The sequence below is a fragment of the Tachypleus tridentatus genome, chromosome 5, assembly GCF_004210375.1.
Source record: "Tachypleus tridentatus isolate NWPU-2018 chromosome 5, ASM421037v1, whole genome shotgun sequence".
NCBI lineage: Eukaryota > Metazoa > Arthropoda > Merostomata > Xiphosura > Limulidae > Tachypleus > Tachypleus tridentatus.
Genome location: NC_134829.1, coordinates 44,988,201 through 45,004,979, shown reverse-complemented (window position 1 = coordinate 45,004,979; position 16,779 = coordinate 44,988,201). Strand labels below are relative to the sequence as shown.

The 16,779-nt window shown below is 35.3% G+C and overlaps 1 protein-coding gene across 6 annotated transcripts in view; it reads left to right on the top strand.

Moving 5' to 3' along the window:
• The window catches only part of LOC143251063 (uncharacterized), a 93,901-nt gene that overhangs the window by 68,225 nt on the left and 8,897 nt on the right, over positions 1-16,779 (top strand). For 5 of the 6 annotated variants that reach the window (XM_076502412.1, XM_076502411.1, XM_076502414.1 and 2 more), the window contains 2 exons: positions 6,233-6,490; positions 10,396-10,599. In XM_076502412.1, the coding sequence (XP_076358527.1) occupies positions 6,233-6,490; positions 10,396-10,599 (462 nt within the window). The remainder of the gene's footprint in view (positions 1-6,232; positions 6,491-10,395; positions 10,600-16,779) is intronic. The other variant, XM_076502413.1, reaches the window with a different exon arrangement.

Sequence of the window (16,779 nt, the reverse complement as noted above, 5' to 3'; positions counted from 1 at the left end):
AGTAACGTTGTACAGAAAAATTTGTCTCATCTGTTCACTTTGTTTTTCATAAAATAATTCCATGAGACCATGAATCATGTCGTTCCGCTTTAGTTGTTTTTTGTTCCTTGTATTCATGAGGACCTAAGAGTAGTTCGTATAATTGTTTGCCAAAGGTAAGTGTATTGAGTTTGTGTCCGCTGTACCCCACACCCAAGAGAAATTACAAGAAACAACGAGAAGGTTGTTCTTAAACACCCTGGGGGTTGTTAGATAACAATTATTTATACACATACGGGTCTCAGCCTTCTTATAATCTATTCCTTAGTGAATCATCTTCAGCTGACAATAAGAAATATGCTAAAGCTTTTGTTCCTAAAGGGCTGAAATAATTAGTATAGTACAGATCATAAAATTCGTTATTGCTCAAGGTTGGAAAAGATTTATGTTTTATATATCACATGGCCTCACGCTTACTGAGTACGCAAACAAAGACTTGTTTATATGGTTCGCGTCGTGTGCAAGTTTTCTGTTCTGTTTTAGTGCTCTTCTATGTACGTTAAGAAACTCTCTAATCAGAACAGTTCTGTAGTTTTAAACATTCGCTTTGTGTTCCTTTAGTAAGTTATAATAATGCAACTGTGAGTAATATCAATCTAACAAGTAATTGGTGGCGCTGTAAAGGAAACTATTTTCGTCATGATTATTACTTATTTTTTATTTGAACTGGTTATTTCTTTATTTCTTATTTGTTTTAGTTATTTCACGTTTTTAAAAATTTGAACAGGATATTGCTTTGTTTGTTATTTGTTTCAGTTATTTCTTTGTTTCTAATTCGTTTTGAATATTTCCTTTCTTAAAAACTTGAAATGGTTATTTCATGATTTTTTATTGGTTCTGTTTCATGTTTGACCACACACATAACAGTTTTCTTCACAAAGTTTAAATACTCTGTTCAAATTCGAATTGTTTTAATAAAAATGAATTGTAGTTACTCTGTGGCTCAGCGGTATGTCTGCGGACTTACAACACTAAAAACCGGGTTTCGATACTCATGGTGGGCAGGGCATAGATAACCCATTGTGTAACTTTATGCATAATTAAAAACAACAAAAATAAATCCGTAATGAATTCGTGTTTAATTTCTATACTTTTAAGAAGGAATCACGTTAACTAAATCAATGAGTACATTACACCGATGTAAGTTTGTTTTTTCTTTGTGACACTGTAATGAAAAACTGATCCTAATCAAACAACTTTATGTATATTGATTCTACTTTTGTATAAGCTAGAGTTGTTCACAGGTATCCTATTATTAACAACAATATATTCACAATACCTTAATGTGGGTTACGAAATATATTATTCTTAAATATGCATCCCATATTTGATATACTTACTCGTATTTTGTTCTCAAATACGTACCACAGACTTACACAAAATGTACACGAATGAATTCGACATTCACCATCAGTCTAAAATAATAAAAGATAACAATAGAATGCGTATTGTAAAGACTCTTCCTTTATGAAGCATATCAGCATATCTCATGAATAAACCGATCAGATAAAGAGTAATTACTAAAGTTCACGATTGTAATTCCTTGTCTTGCTATTGTTCCAAGATCACGTACGAAGCACCAGAACTGGTAACAATGGTAATAAATGGTAATTTTCATGAAGTACTGACAGGAATGTCAACTGCTTTTCCTTCTTACATATTCGTGTATTGGTCGAGATTCAGTCTTGCTAAGTCTTCGAGCTAGGACAATGTCTTGTAATAGAGGAAGTTGTTGAAGCAAGCTTCTGGGGTTGTCCTTACTAAAATTATGTTTAGAGTTTTTACGTTTAAAGCTAATTATTCAGTAAGTGATCACGCCAGACCAGGCCTGTTCCCACTCTATTCTATTTGTGTAACCCACCAAATAGAGAAAAGTTCACGAATACGGTGGTCTGAAAAATTGTGAGCTGGCGTGAGTAATTTGGACCAGTTACTGTCGAGGTGTATATCTCATTATATTCATATTGAAAGCTTTGAGTTTTCTAATATTAAAATAAAAAAATACCTTTGTCACCATTCAACTATATAACAACACTTACTGATATTATAGTGTCATGTGTATATAACAACACTTACTGATATTATAGTGTCATGTGTATATAACAACACTTACTGATATTATAGTGTCATGTGTATATAACAACACTTACTGATATTATAGTGTCATGTGTATATTTAAATATACGTTATCCACTATATAAACACGTTTTGTACTACAATTCATCTCGGTCGAGTGCATATATTACGTATTACGATGTCAATATGTATCAGATTTTTGTTAACAGGATTGATACTCACTATTTTCTTTCTTAACACAAGTATATTTCAATATATAAATAACAATATATTATATAATGACGATTATTATAAATAACGACTTATATATAAAAGTTCTACAAACTAACAGAGACCCGGCATGGTCAGGTGGTTAAGGCGCTCGACTCGTAATCCGCGGGTTCGAATCCCCATTATAACAGTTCTACAAACTAACAGAGACCCGGCATGGTCAGGTGGTTAAGGCGCTCTACTCGTAATCCTCGGGTTCGAATCCACATTACATCAAACTTGTTCGCCCTTTCAGCTCTGGGGGTGTTATAAAGTGAAGGTCAATCCAACAATTCGTTGATAATAAGAGTAGCCCAAGAGTTGGCGGTGGGTGTGATGGCTACTTGTTTTCCCTCCAGTCTTACACTGCTAAATTAGGGACAGCTAACGCAGGTAACCCTCGTGTAGCTTTGCGCGAAATTAAAACAAACAAACTTACAGACAGTATTGAGTCTTATATCCGGTGTGGATCTAAACTTTGTTATCGATGGTTCATGGATAACGAATTATTTCTATGTGTATACACAGGCACACTTCACTTGACAAGAAGGCTAGCTGGCTCTATTCTTGTCTTCTCTCACGTAATTTTTTCACAGCTGAAGATATTCAATGTCCTCGTAGAAATATTAACTTCCGAAGTTAATTCTCTGAAGTTGAACGGTTCGTAATGTTCTAAACCTACCTTTTGATTTCTATCAATACTTTTGCGAAGAATAATTACACTTCATTTACGTTGTTAAAATAATATTTCTCGAACAATCAGTTTACATTAATAAAAATAACTTCCCTTCTCACTAAAACTGTCTGAATGGGACAAATAAGAGATGTAATAAATCACTTTAAATTACAGTACCTTGAAGACCAGCCATAATGGAAACAGGACGAACAATTTATTTAACTGCAGAGAGAAGCTCTTCGCACGTTATAAAATTCATTGAAGTTGTTGAAGAGATAGAAAGAAAATTGCTATATTATTATTCTACGCGCCCTAACAAAACGAAAATGGGGGTTGTTTTTGAAAGATGGTAAATTAGCCGTACTGCCAAACTCGCAATCTATTAGCACGTAACTGTTTCTTTGTATTAAAAGAACGTTCATATATCACTGGATTGTTCCCTATTGTCAAACTTGGAGATTATGAACAGTGTTCGTGTCTATATAACTTTAGTTATTTATATAAGTTTCAATTAAACAATTTTTTTATTGTGGCAGAAGAACCGGCGGTTACATAAAGTACTTTTAAATGTCATTTGACGGCTAGGAAACAATGCCTGTTCGTCTGTTTAGTTCTGATTTGTGTGCGTGTGTGTGTTTGTGTATATATGTGTTTTCGTGTTTTGTTATAGCCATAAAATATTGCAAAGCTTAATTTCTCTAAACCACTAAGACAGTTATAACAAGAGTTAATATTCAGTTGATAGTGAACCATTAAGATAGTTATAACAAGAGTTAATATTCAGTTGATAGTGAACCATTAAGACAGTTATAACAAGAGTTAATATTCAGTTGATAGTGAACCATTAAGATAGTTATGACAAGAGTTCACGTTAAATTGATGGTCATTCACTTAGACAGTTATAACAAGAGTTAATATTCAGTTGATAGTGAACCATTAAGATAGTTATAAGAAGAGTTCACGTTAAATTGATGGTCATTCACTTAGACAGTTATAACAAGAATTCACGTTCAGTTGATAGTGAACCATTAAGATAGTTATAACAAGAATTCACGTTCAGTTGCTAATCAACCACTAAGACAGTTAGATATAACAAAAGTTCACGTTCATTTGATAATCAACCAACTACTAAGACAGTTAAAACAACAGTTCACGTTCATTTGATAATCAACCTTTAAAACTGTCTGTTTGTAGTTCAAACACAAAGCTGCACAACAAGCTATCTGTGCTCATCACGGGAAGCGAAACACGGTTTTCAGCGTTATAAGCCCGTAGATATACAACTGTATCACAGAGAGAACCACTGAGAAAGTTATATCAAACGTTCTGTTAACGGTCAGTCATTAAGTCAGTTGTTACGAAAATCCCGAAAACAAAAGCATTGGAGACAAATTATACTTGAAAAACACTAACTGATAAATACAAAGAAAAGAGTCAGTAGCCAATTTTAGTTTTAATTATATGTGTTAAATAAAAAAAATCATATTCACAAACTTACAAGCTAAACCTGGCCTCAATCAGTCAAAGAAAATCATTCTTTGACACACGCAACGAAAATATCTCGTTTATGAAGCTAATGTAAGTAAGAGCGTAAACTGAAAGTATGCGATCTTATCTCCATTAAAAAAGTGTTTCAAAAGTGAACATTTTTCTCTTTGTTTGGAGCTATCATTTATAAACCATAGTTCGGTTGCTTGTCATTGCCAATAAATTCTGATAAAAAAAGATAAGTGTTGTTGATCTAAGAAGATGGTTTCTGTTGGACTAGAACTGTCAATTAGCCCTTGGTGGACTCAGCGGATAGCCCGATGTGGCTTTGCTATAAGAAAACACACATTCAATAAGCCTAATAAATATCGTAATTAATACGTATATATCAGTATAAATATTCATTGTTATAAATCAAACATTCATTACAATTAGAATGCATTCATTCATCAGTTGGATATCTTCGTTGTTGTCTACGTTTTCCAATTAACATTGATGCATGTGTATTTCTTAATCACTAATTATAACTGTTTTGGATTTTATAAACAACTGTATTTTTATTCACCAGTTTAAAATTTTTCTTGGCAATTTCTTAGTCTTCACGACAGAGATTCTTTTATGAACTGATAGTTACCAGAGGCATGGCCAGGTGGGTTAAGGCGTTCTACTCGTTATCTGAGGGTCGCGGGTTCGAATCCCCGTTACACCAAACATGCTTGCCCTCTCAGTCGTGGGGGCATTATAATGTGACGGTCAATCCCACTCTTCGTTGGTAAAAGAGTAGCCCAAGAGTTGGCGGTGGGTGGTGATTACTAGCTTCCTTCCCTCTAATCTTACACTGCTACATTCTGGACGGCTAGCGCAGATAGACCTCGTGTAGGTTTGCGCAAAATAAAAAAAAAAAGTTACCAGAGCCCACAGAATTTATACGGATTTCTTTTATTTCATTATAAAATTTCCCAAACTAACGACATGTAAGATCTGATTTTGATGTGCAGTTCTGTACTCTCCATATATATCCTAAAACACTTTAGTTGTTTGTATAATACATAAAATATTGATTCTGAAGTATCGCTCCACCCTCGACCTCCATTTTTCATCAAACGACTTTTATCTCCTATTCATTTCTTTTAGATATACTCTTTTACTTCAACTCATTATTTATATTTCGCGTTGTTATATAGTTTGTCTTGGTTTTAATTTCGCGCAAAGCTACACGCGGGCTACCCGCGCTAGACGTCCCTAATTTAGCAGTGTAAGACTAGAGGAAAGGCACATAGTCATCACCACCCACTGCCAACTCTTGGGCTACTCTTTTACCACCGAATAACGGGATTGACCGTCACTTTATAACGCCCCCACGACAGAAAGGGCATGTTTGGTGTGACGGGGATTCGAACCCGCGACCATCGGATTGCGAGTTGAGTGTCTTAACCACCTGGCCGTGTCGGGTCCGTTGTTATATAGCATAGTTCTTTATAAATCCGTGACGTAACAAAAGTCGTGGATTTCTTTGCGCGTCATTTTATAAAGAACTATAACTGGTAGGGAATTTGTTTCACTTTTGCTGTATTTACACTATTGTTTTTATTTTGTAATATATAAAATAGTGACTTTTAACTGTTAAATATTACAAATACATTTTTTTTATTCATTGTCTTTCTTTTAATTAGGTTTATAAACTCTTCTTCTGACCTGTTACAGGTCCATTTGTATTTCTCGGTACTCCCTGAAGAGAAAGTTCCGTACGTGAATAGCGTTGGGGAAAAATACCGAATTAGACAGCTCCTACATCAACTGCCACCGCATGACACACAACCAAGTTTCTGTAATCAACTACTAGGGGAAGAAGAAAAGAAAGAACTACGGCAGTTTGCGGCACAGCGGAGGCGAGAAGCTCTCGGACGAGGAAACGTGCGACAACTTCCCGTTTTGTTAGAATGTCCAGTGAGCTGTAAAAATGTAAGTTTTGAAATCAAGGATTTTGTTAAAAGAACTATAACGTAAAGCAGTTGTTGAAATTGTGCTTCTTTTGTATGTGGCCATTTGTAACCATTTAGTTTCTAAGGCTTCTGTGCAAAGCTTCAAATTCAGAACTTTATATTAAAACGATTTTAGGAGTTTCACACGTCGTTACAGTCCTTGTCGCTGCGTCCATTTATGATCTGTTTGACGGTAATGCATAATGACAATAGCTCTGCAACAGAGTTTCCATTGAAAAGATTTCGAAGTTAGGCTATGATGTTTGAAGCATATCAATGCTCTCTTCATGTTTTTCACACGCCACTTTGTGTACGAGGGCGACAGTTTCGCAGCACTCAATTCAACCGTCTTCTTGCACAGAATTCCATAGACGAGTTGACCAGTATGTCTTTATACGAAGTGTCGTAAACAGTCTTTCCATTCATCAGCTGCTTGAAAAATACGACGGTTAAAATGTCATTGAAGTAACTTATGTACACGTGACACGTGTTGTTTTTTTCCTAGATGGAAATTATTCTTGATCATGTTATGCAGTATCATACTGTTTTCTGAGTCACTATATGACCTTTATGTTCATGGATTCTCATTTGTTACAAGACACCAAATTTACTTACTGCGACTTGTTGAATGTATCTTTCCGGATAGTTCTGGTACCCCAAGCTGATCCACGTTTATTTATCTACCAATATAATGAAGTATAAAATATATTATCGTCTTGGAAACTATAGATTCCCAATCTGAACATACCTTTATGATCTGAAAGTATGAATACTTTGCGTTGGAAAGAGCTACTCAACACTCTTCTAAAAAGTTATTGTTTTTGGTGGCAACCCATTACGTGTGCTACGCTAAGCAATATCAAATGTATTTTTGGTTCGATTTCGTTGCATAGCAGCTTCACATCGGCTGTGATTGTTTTATAACTGGCTGAGTTGCGTATTCAAAATCGTTTTAATATAATTTACTCGATCGTCTATACTCGCTTATTCCGATAATACTCTATTACTAGTCAGAGTAAAAGGTGGTGTTTTTGTTCTTCCTTCTTTCGGTTTGGTTACTACACCTTCATATTATTACAGAATACTCACATATTGCTTAAGCTATATTGAAATACGAAAGGTATTGAAACTTTCTAATCTGTCTGTAGAATCATAGTTATATTGTTCTGGTTATTTCAGACAAACACACATGCAGCGGGAATCGGCAGATACTCAATACATGCAATATAAACTGTTCACTTATACACACCTCTGGAACCAAGTATTGGTTTGTTTGTTTTTTTTTAATTTTGCACAAAGCTACTCGAGGGCTATCTGTGCTAGCCGTCCCTAATTTAGCAGTGTAAGACTAGAGGGAGGCAGCTAGTCATCACCACCCACCGCCATCTCTTGGGCTACTCTTTTACCAACGAATAATGGGATTGACTGTCACATTATAACGCCCCCACGGCTGAAAGCGCAAGCATGTTTGGCGCGACTGGGATGCGAACCCGCAACCTTCAGATTACGAGTCGCACGCCTTAACACGCTTGGCCATGCCGGGCGAATAAGAAGGATCCAGGCCTGTATTGATGCCAACGGGGTCACTTTCAACATTGTTTATAATTGTCATTCATATTTACCTTCTGTATTCTATATTAAAACATGTCTGTTAATAAGTATATAAGTGCACAGTGACTTTCCGAACACCCTGTATTTGAGAGATACCCTTGGGAGATAAGCCAGTCAAATACAAACAGGTCACAGAACGACTTGAGGACGTCAATAGAACGAGTACAAAAAATATCACAAACCATAAATTTCTTAATCTCACTGACTGACTTACACTGTTGAACGCTTTTATAAGTATGAAATAAATCATTGTCATAAATGCACCAATATACCAATTGCACAGAGACCACTTGCTGATGCTAAAGTTTTCCTACACAAAACATCACCAAATAATTAAGTCAATTAACTAAGTCTCCAACTTTTAGTGTAAGCAAACACTACAACTCACACTATATCACATGTACACTTATAATGTGTTCACATACCATAATATTGTGATGTACGCCCACACTGTTAATATACATAGAAGACATCAACATGAATGAATTAATAGTGCATAAGACCATTCTACCTTGTACGAAAGAAGTGCGCGAATAAATGAACTACATACATATCTTTTATGTTTTTTTAAATTGAAAGTGTGGGAATGGGTGTACCAAAAAGTGAGACAGCAAGGTAGGAATGGACGTGAAGTAACCTAACTTTCATCACCTCACGAGAGGTCATGTCCAACATCCGGTCTGTGGCTAATTTGTTTTCCTGTGTTCATGATATTATCCCCATAAGTACAAAAGTATGTTTATGATTTTTCTACTTTTATATAAACAGTAAGAAATCCATGACGTCACCACACAGAAACTTCTTAGGAGTTTTTATAAACAGTAAGAAATCCATGACGTCACCACACAGAAACTTCTCAGGAGTTTTTGTCTGCTTACTTTAATCCACCTTTATAGCTAATGTACGAAATTCTGTTGCTTTCTCATACAATTGCAAAAAAAGAAACATACAAGTTATGGATTTACAGGTATACCTGAATCTTCTGGTGACGTATAACAAAATTACATTACAGGTATTGACTTCAATCATTCGATTCATAGAAACCTCCAGTTATTGTATGATAAGTATACATAAGTTTGGTTAGTACCTCTATCTTACTGTGTACAGGATAGAAGTAATAAACGAAGTAAACGTAGACCTATGTTGGGCATACCAATCTATGCTCTGCTCACCACGGGTATCGAAACCCGGTTTCTAGCGTTATAAGTGCGCAGACATACAACTGGGGAGGGAAATTTTAGAAATACTTGAAAGACTAACAAAACCGCAACAGCTAATTTCCCATTATGTAATTTTTAACTAATCCCCAATTTATCTAGATATGTAGCTAGCCTCCAGACTGCTAAATACAAAGATATGGGAGCTAGTCCTTACTTTACGAACATATGCAGCTAAGTTTCTATTATGTAAAAGTTGAACTCATCCCAGGTTCAGGTAAATATCTAATCAATCTCATGTTTACGTACATAAATAGGTATTTTTCGATTTACGTATGTTGCATAATTAACCCTATACTCATGTTTATGTGCATTAAGAATCGTTTCCAACACTCATATGACTTCAAATTACGAACTAAATTAAGAATTTAAACGTTAACTGTATCAGTCCACATAATTGAGACTTGTTTTCTCTCGGCTCCCTGTAAAGTCCTAATAATAAATTTTGTTTTGGAATTTCGCACAAAGCTACTCGAGGGCTATCTGTGCTAGCCGTCCCTAATTTAGCAGTGTAAGACTAGAGGGAAGACAGCTAGTCATCACCACCCACCGCCAACTCTTGGGCTACTCTTTTACCAACGAAAAGTGGGATTGACCGTCCCACGGCTGGGAGGGCGAGCATGTTTTGGCGCGACTCGGGCGCGAACCCGCGACCCTCAGATTGCGAAGTGCACGCCTTAACGCGCCCTAATAATAAATACCATAATTTTTAAATTTTGTTTTACTTTATTTCTGTTTATTGTAAGATGATATCAGTGAGATGGCTAAACGTGACTGTGTTAAGGGTTATAACATTAATTTTGTTTTACTTTATTTTTGTTTATTGTAGGATGATATCAGTGAGATGGCTAAACGTGACTGTGTTAAGGGTTATAACATTAATTTTGTTTTACTTTATTTCTGTTTATTGTAAGATGATATCAGTGAGATGGCTAAACGTGACTGTTTTAAGGGTTATAACATTAATTTTGTTTTACTTCATTTCTGTTTATTGTAAGATGATATCAGTGAGATGGCTAAACGTGACTGTGTTAAGGGTTATAACATTAACTTCCAGTGTGAAGAAATGATATCAGGAGGAGACATCTGCGTGACTGCTAACAGAGTAGGTCCAGACTGTTACTGGCATCCCGCGTGCTTCGTGTGTTGTGAATGTAAGGAACTGCTGGTGGATCTAATCTATTTCACAAAAGATGACAAACTCTACTGTGGTAGACATCATGCCGAAACTGTCAAGCCTCGCTGTGCCGCTTGTGACGAGGTAAGGTCGATAAATGTGACTAGTAGACAAGAACAGTTTTTTATGAACTTTATTCTGCTTACCTATCAACTACTTAGAACCATTGGTTTTCTTTTCTCGAATGAATCTAAACAATGTAGACAAGAAATGTAATATGATATAGCATTATGAATAAGGTTTGATATATATTTATATCCCTAAAGAAAAGAAGCTATTAAACTAGGTATGCGTTATATTATTGACTGAAAAGATGTGGTTGGATTAATCACTTGAGAATTTGTTTGTTTGTTTCTTTGTTTTTGAATTTCGCACAAAGCTACTCGAGGGCTATCTGTGCTAGCTGTCCCTAATTTAGTAGTGTAAGACTACAGGGAAGGCGGCTAGTCATCACCACCCACCGCCAACTCTTGGGCTACTGTTTTACAAACGAATAGTGGGATTGACCGTCAAATTATAACGCCCCCACAGCTGAAAGGGCGAGCATGTTTGGTGCGAGCGGGGATTCGAACCCGCGACCCTCAGGTTACGAGTCGAGTGCCCTAACCATCTGGTCATGACGGGCCGTAAAGAAGTGAGAACAGGACTTTTGATGACCTATTATTCATAATAAAGTTTAATGAATCATCTGAGGAAAGCAAAATGTGAGTAGTGCAGAATTACCAGAAGGACATTGTTACACATTAGTGCCATGAGATAGTATACAGTTACTAACTTGGTGTAGCTAAGAAATTCAACAGATGGTGATATATATATAAGTAATCACTGCTAAAATATTTTAATACAAAAAATGTAGTGTTTAGGTATGAAATGCACAGAAATGTATTTTTACAAGTGTTAGGACTTTTTAAATATTAATAACAATGAAATAGTGACAAACATGTTCTGCAAAATGTGCTTATTAGTTGATCGACGGTGACTTCTTTGACTGCCTAATGTTGGGTTGAATGATTTTTGGTCTCACTTTTTTCTTTGCTTGATTCTAGCGTACTTACTGTGTGTATTGTGTTGATGTAGGCCAGTTGTAACAGAGAGATAAGACGAGACGATAACCTAGCATCAGAAATCCAGGAGGGGGGAAGCCAAAGGACTAAAGTAACGAGAGTGAACCGAACTGTTACACACAACAAATTGTTGTATTTTCTGTGAAATACATGTATATGTATTATTTGTTCTACTCACGGCATCTTTTGACTTCTTGCATACTGTATGGAGGGGAGCTCAGAAACTTCAACCTGAGGTCCGTATTTCCCTTAATCCCACATTTACCGATGGGTACAATTCGATGGTTTACAAGCTTTTCTGTGTTGGAAGTATTCTCTGAATATTTTAGTCCGGAGGCAGGTGTCTCTCTCAATAAAAAGGATAGTTAGTCCTACTCTGTTCATCATGTGTGTGAGTGAAATTCCCCTAGACCAAAATTCCTATTTTTTAGATGATGTTGCTGTATAGAGCAGGATGAACAAGATGGAATCTTCAATAGCCTTGGCACTTGAAAGTATTTTAGGCAAGATTAGAGTAAATGAATCTATGAAATCTTGAGCAAGCCCAAATACAACAATCGAAAGGGTTTGACCTCCTAAATCCAAAACTGTTATTAGATCTCAAATCGGTCAGAAGATAGCGGAGGTGTGAGCTAAAAGTTTATAGTTGAAAAACTCAGAACCATTCTATCAGCCGCTACTTTTCCCAGCTCACTCATGTGTAAAAAAAATTATAATATCGCGCTTGTGGTAAATGCAGCAATCCAAAAACCGCAATTTTAGCAACTATTGGCAACAAGCAGTCCCTAACGTCTTGTTGGTAAGCAATTTCTAATATATTTAAAAATGGAAGAAAAGACTCAGTGAGTACCGGACCCTCACAGGTCATATAAACTGTGACCACAACGACTGCTATGACTCTTTCTCAAGTGATTGGCCCGGCATGGCCAAGCGTGTTAAGGTGTGCGACTCGTAATCTGAGGGTCGTGGGTTCGCATCCTCGTCGCGCCAAACATGCTCGCCTTTTCAGCCGTGGGGGCGTTATAGTTTGTCGGTCAATCCCATTATTCATTGGTAAAAGAGTAGCCCAAGAGTTGGCTGTGGGTGGTGATGACTAGCTGCCTTCCATCTGGTCTTATACTGCTAAATTAGGGATTGCTAACGCAGATAGCCCTCGTGTAGCTTTGCGTGAAATTCAGAAACAAACAAACCAGTGTTAAAAAATAATTATACACAGTAAAAAAAACTTATTTTAACCTCATAATATGATAAAACATTAGCTCAATAATTTACTGAAAATATATATTTATATCTAAAAAATCAACTTTCTCATACATTCTTTTGTGCGTGCGTGTTTTGTACATGTAACCTCACCATTTTAAGGAAGCCAATGCTTAGAAAAAAAACGCTGAGACCTTTGTATACGATACTAACAAATCACATGGTCAAAACCAAATTTACATACTGATTTAACTCATTGAATTTTGCGCCATCTACTGACAACTTGATTTTTCGATCTTTCAACGTTGCTAGCGTAGATAGCCCTCGTGTAGATTTGCGCGAAATTCAACAAACACTTGTTTACTGACGTTGAAAACCTTGCTGACCGCGTAATGTGAAAACAAGAGTTAGGACATGGCCCATCGTTCCATCTTCAGCTCTCTATGACTCTGTAACTCTGATCGTATTATCTACAACTCTCTGTAATTCTTATCGTATTATCTGCAGCTCTCTGTAACTCTGATCGTATTATCTATAGCTCTCTGTAACACTTATCGTATTATCTACAGTTCTCTGTAACTGATCGTATTATCTACAGCTCTCTGTAATTCTTATCGTATTATCTACAGCTCTCTGTAACTCTGATCGTATTATCTACAGCTCTCTGTAACACTTATCGTATTATCTACAGCTCTCTGTAACTCTGATCGTATTATCTACAGCTCTCTGTAACACTTATCGTATTATCTACAGCTCTCTGTAACTCTGATCGTATTATCTACAGCTCTCTGTAACACTTATCGTATTATCTACAGCTCTCTGTAACTGATCGTATTATCTATAGCTCTCTGTAACACTTATCGTATTATCTACAGCTCTCTGTAACACTTATCGTATTATCTATTATCAGTTCTCTGTGACTCTCTAACTCCTATTCAATAATGAAATGAATGATTACTTATACTGTACGTGAAAATTAACTTATACTATCCTGTAAAACAGTAAATGGACATTCATTATCTGATAATATCGTTATTCACCCACATTGTAGTGTAGACTATGATTTACACAGATATATATGTTTATTCGTCACGTGAGCAGGCAAATATCAGCTGGTCAGTTGGCTAAAGCCTTTCGTCACGCGTATCATTTCCAGCGCATGACACAAAGTTTTAGTGTCTCACATTTAAAAGTTTATCAAACTACTACGTTATACCAATTGGAAGAGCATAAAATATTAGCTAATAATGCATATTTTAATAGTATATAAGTTTTAAGTTCCTAATTCTAAAATGTAATATTAAAAAAAAATCCTGGATTTCTCCTGATGTCTTAAAAGTAAAAAATTAGGCGTAAAATCGTTGTTTCTCAGGCAAACTTTTTGTAGTCTTCAATTTTGTTTGATTATAGAGCTCTATCCTACTACATTTACTGTCAAATCCGTTTTTTTTTCAAAATTTGTTAACCGTTTTCTGTTTATGTTTGGTTATACATTATCTACAATTAGTAAAAATTCAAGGTTTTCTTCCGTCAGGTGATTTATTGTGTAGTGTTTTTGTTCTGTGTGGGTAAATATCAGTTTCACACAGAGTACCACCATCGTTTCCATTGAGAAAGTTAACAAGTATCTTGAATGAATGTGTATCAACTCTCGTCGCACAGTTAGAAAGCGAGAAACATTTTTGGTTTGGATTGTTTTGAATTTCGCGCAAAGCTACTCGAGGGTTACCTGCGTTAACCGTTCCTAATTTACCAGTGTAAGACAATAGAGAAGGCAACAAGCCATCACCACCCACCGCCAATTATTGAGCTGCTCATTTACCAACGAATAGTGAGATTCATCGTCATATTATAACTCTCCCACGGCTGAAAGAGCGAGCATGTTTGGTGTGACGGGGTTTCAAACCCGTGACCCTTGGATTACGAGTCGAATGCTTTAACCCCCTGGCCATGCCGGGCCCAGAAACATTTTATGAGGCACGGAAATCTGTTTTGTTTTTGCATGTTGTCCATCTATGTTGTTTGGCGCATTATTTAATTTAATAAAAAAATATTAAGTGCGTTAGTGCCATTAATGTAAAAAGATTAGGGTCTAGTATCATCGACAGTAATAAAAAAAGAAAATCGGTTACGTATTTTATTTCTTATTTTAATATTTATTTTTTATATATAATTATAAAAGTAATTAAAATTTAGAAACAGGGATTATTTCAGGTTAGTTAAGATTAAATTAGGTATAATAAATGATAATATTATTATGATAAAATTTTCATTGGATACATACGCAAGCAGCTCGTAGCAGTTTCTGGATAATGTAATTCGTTAGCGTAACATGAGCTGTACGTTTTATAAGTGATCTACAGCTTATAACGGCGCATATAGCAGTTAGAAACGGTTCAAAGAAAAATAAAAAAGACAATAAAACAATACAGTTTAATTATAAATAGATGTAACGGTCTACGTAGGATGAACTAGTATAGTTTTATGCTATAATTTAAAGTCATTCTAGAAAGAAAGAAAAGATGATTTAAATTTATTTCGATTTTTTGATGGTTACGACGTCGACGGAATTGACCGAATCCATTTTTAAATAGAGTAGAGAAAATAACAAATAAAATATAAAGTTTTACTGAAAACAAAAAAAAAATGTTTGAAATGTGTTTAGAAGGTTTTAGGAATAACCTAAAAGAAATTTGAGATTTTTGAGGTGAGGAAAAGCATTTTAAATTTTAAGATGAAAATTACTCTGCATACGCAACGTTCACAACAAATACTTAATATATTCATGGGCAAATCTTTATTTTATTTTATTAAAATCTGTGTGATTTCTTACACGTGAAAGTCTTATAATATTAATTGAAAACGACCAATGGTTGTTAACATATACACACTGTATTAAAAGTTAGAAGTATTAAATATGAGAAGACTTAAACAAATACAGAGGGGTCACGTGGTCAGTCAAATTGATCGAGCCTATAATGAGATAGAGTAAATTGGCTTGATAATCATTGTTAACACCAGAGGGCCGCCGGGCTTCTACGTGCACATTATAAACCACGACAACGGAAGTTGATAAAAGGAGTGATTAAATGGAGGGGTAAAGCATGTTGGTCACAGCCCGCGGTGAAATCGTAATCCATTGTGCAGTACATTGTCGAGAAAACAGACACTAGTGCAGTTAATTTTATTAAAATCATTTATGACAATTTACGTGAGTCTTACTGGATGATCTATGGCTTTTCTTTACTAACTAAAACCATTATGTATTTCCGGTAATTTTGACTTCAATTCCAGGTATGCCAATAATATTTTACTGGTAATTTGTTCAAGTAATTTGACGATACAGCTGATCAGTCTATATCTTTCTGGTTTATTCGATGATCCCTCTTCCTTTAAGAACGTTAAAACATCTTCTATCTTCCAAGCAGCTGGTAAATTCTACAGCCTGATAATTGAGGTATTAAATATTGCTGCGAGATGTTTGTATAATCTTAAAAAGCCTTTCTTAATGACTTTGCATTCTATACGATTCATTCGAACCAGGATTTTTTTTCATTTTGTTTTAAATTTTTGTGGTTGTGATTGTGTATTGTGACATTGTTCGAGTGTACTTTCTAGTTGAGGTTCTGAGATTGAGAAAATGAGTGAGATCTTGTCTCTGTTTGTGTTTTCATGGTTTTTGGTCTTATTCTAAAAGTATTGATTCACGGCTGGTTTTATTGATTCACGGCTGGTTTATTTGGTATTTTTTAGTGTTTATGTAGATATCATTATTGTTGTATTTAAGTGTTGAAATGTATGTTTTATTTTTGACCATTGCTGTGAATTATTTAAGGTGAAATCATTGGTACTTTGGAGCTGTGCATGTGTTTAATTTTAAGCATAAATAATTCCCTTTTAATGCTTTAAATAAATTGTATTTTATTAATTGTGTTTCTCAATGTTTTTGAGTTTTTAGCCTAAAGATTTTGTGTTGATAATAAAATATCTTAATTTTTCC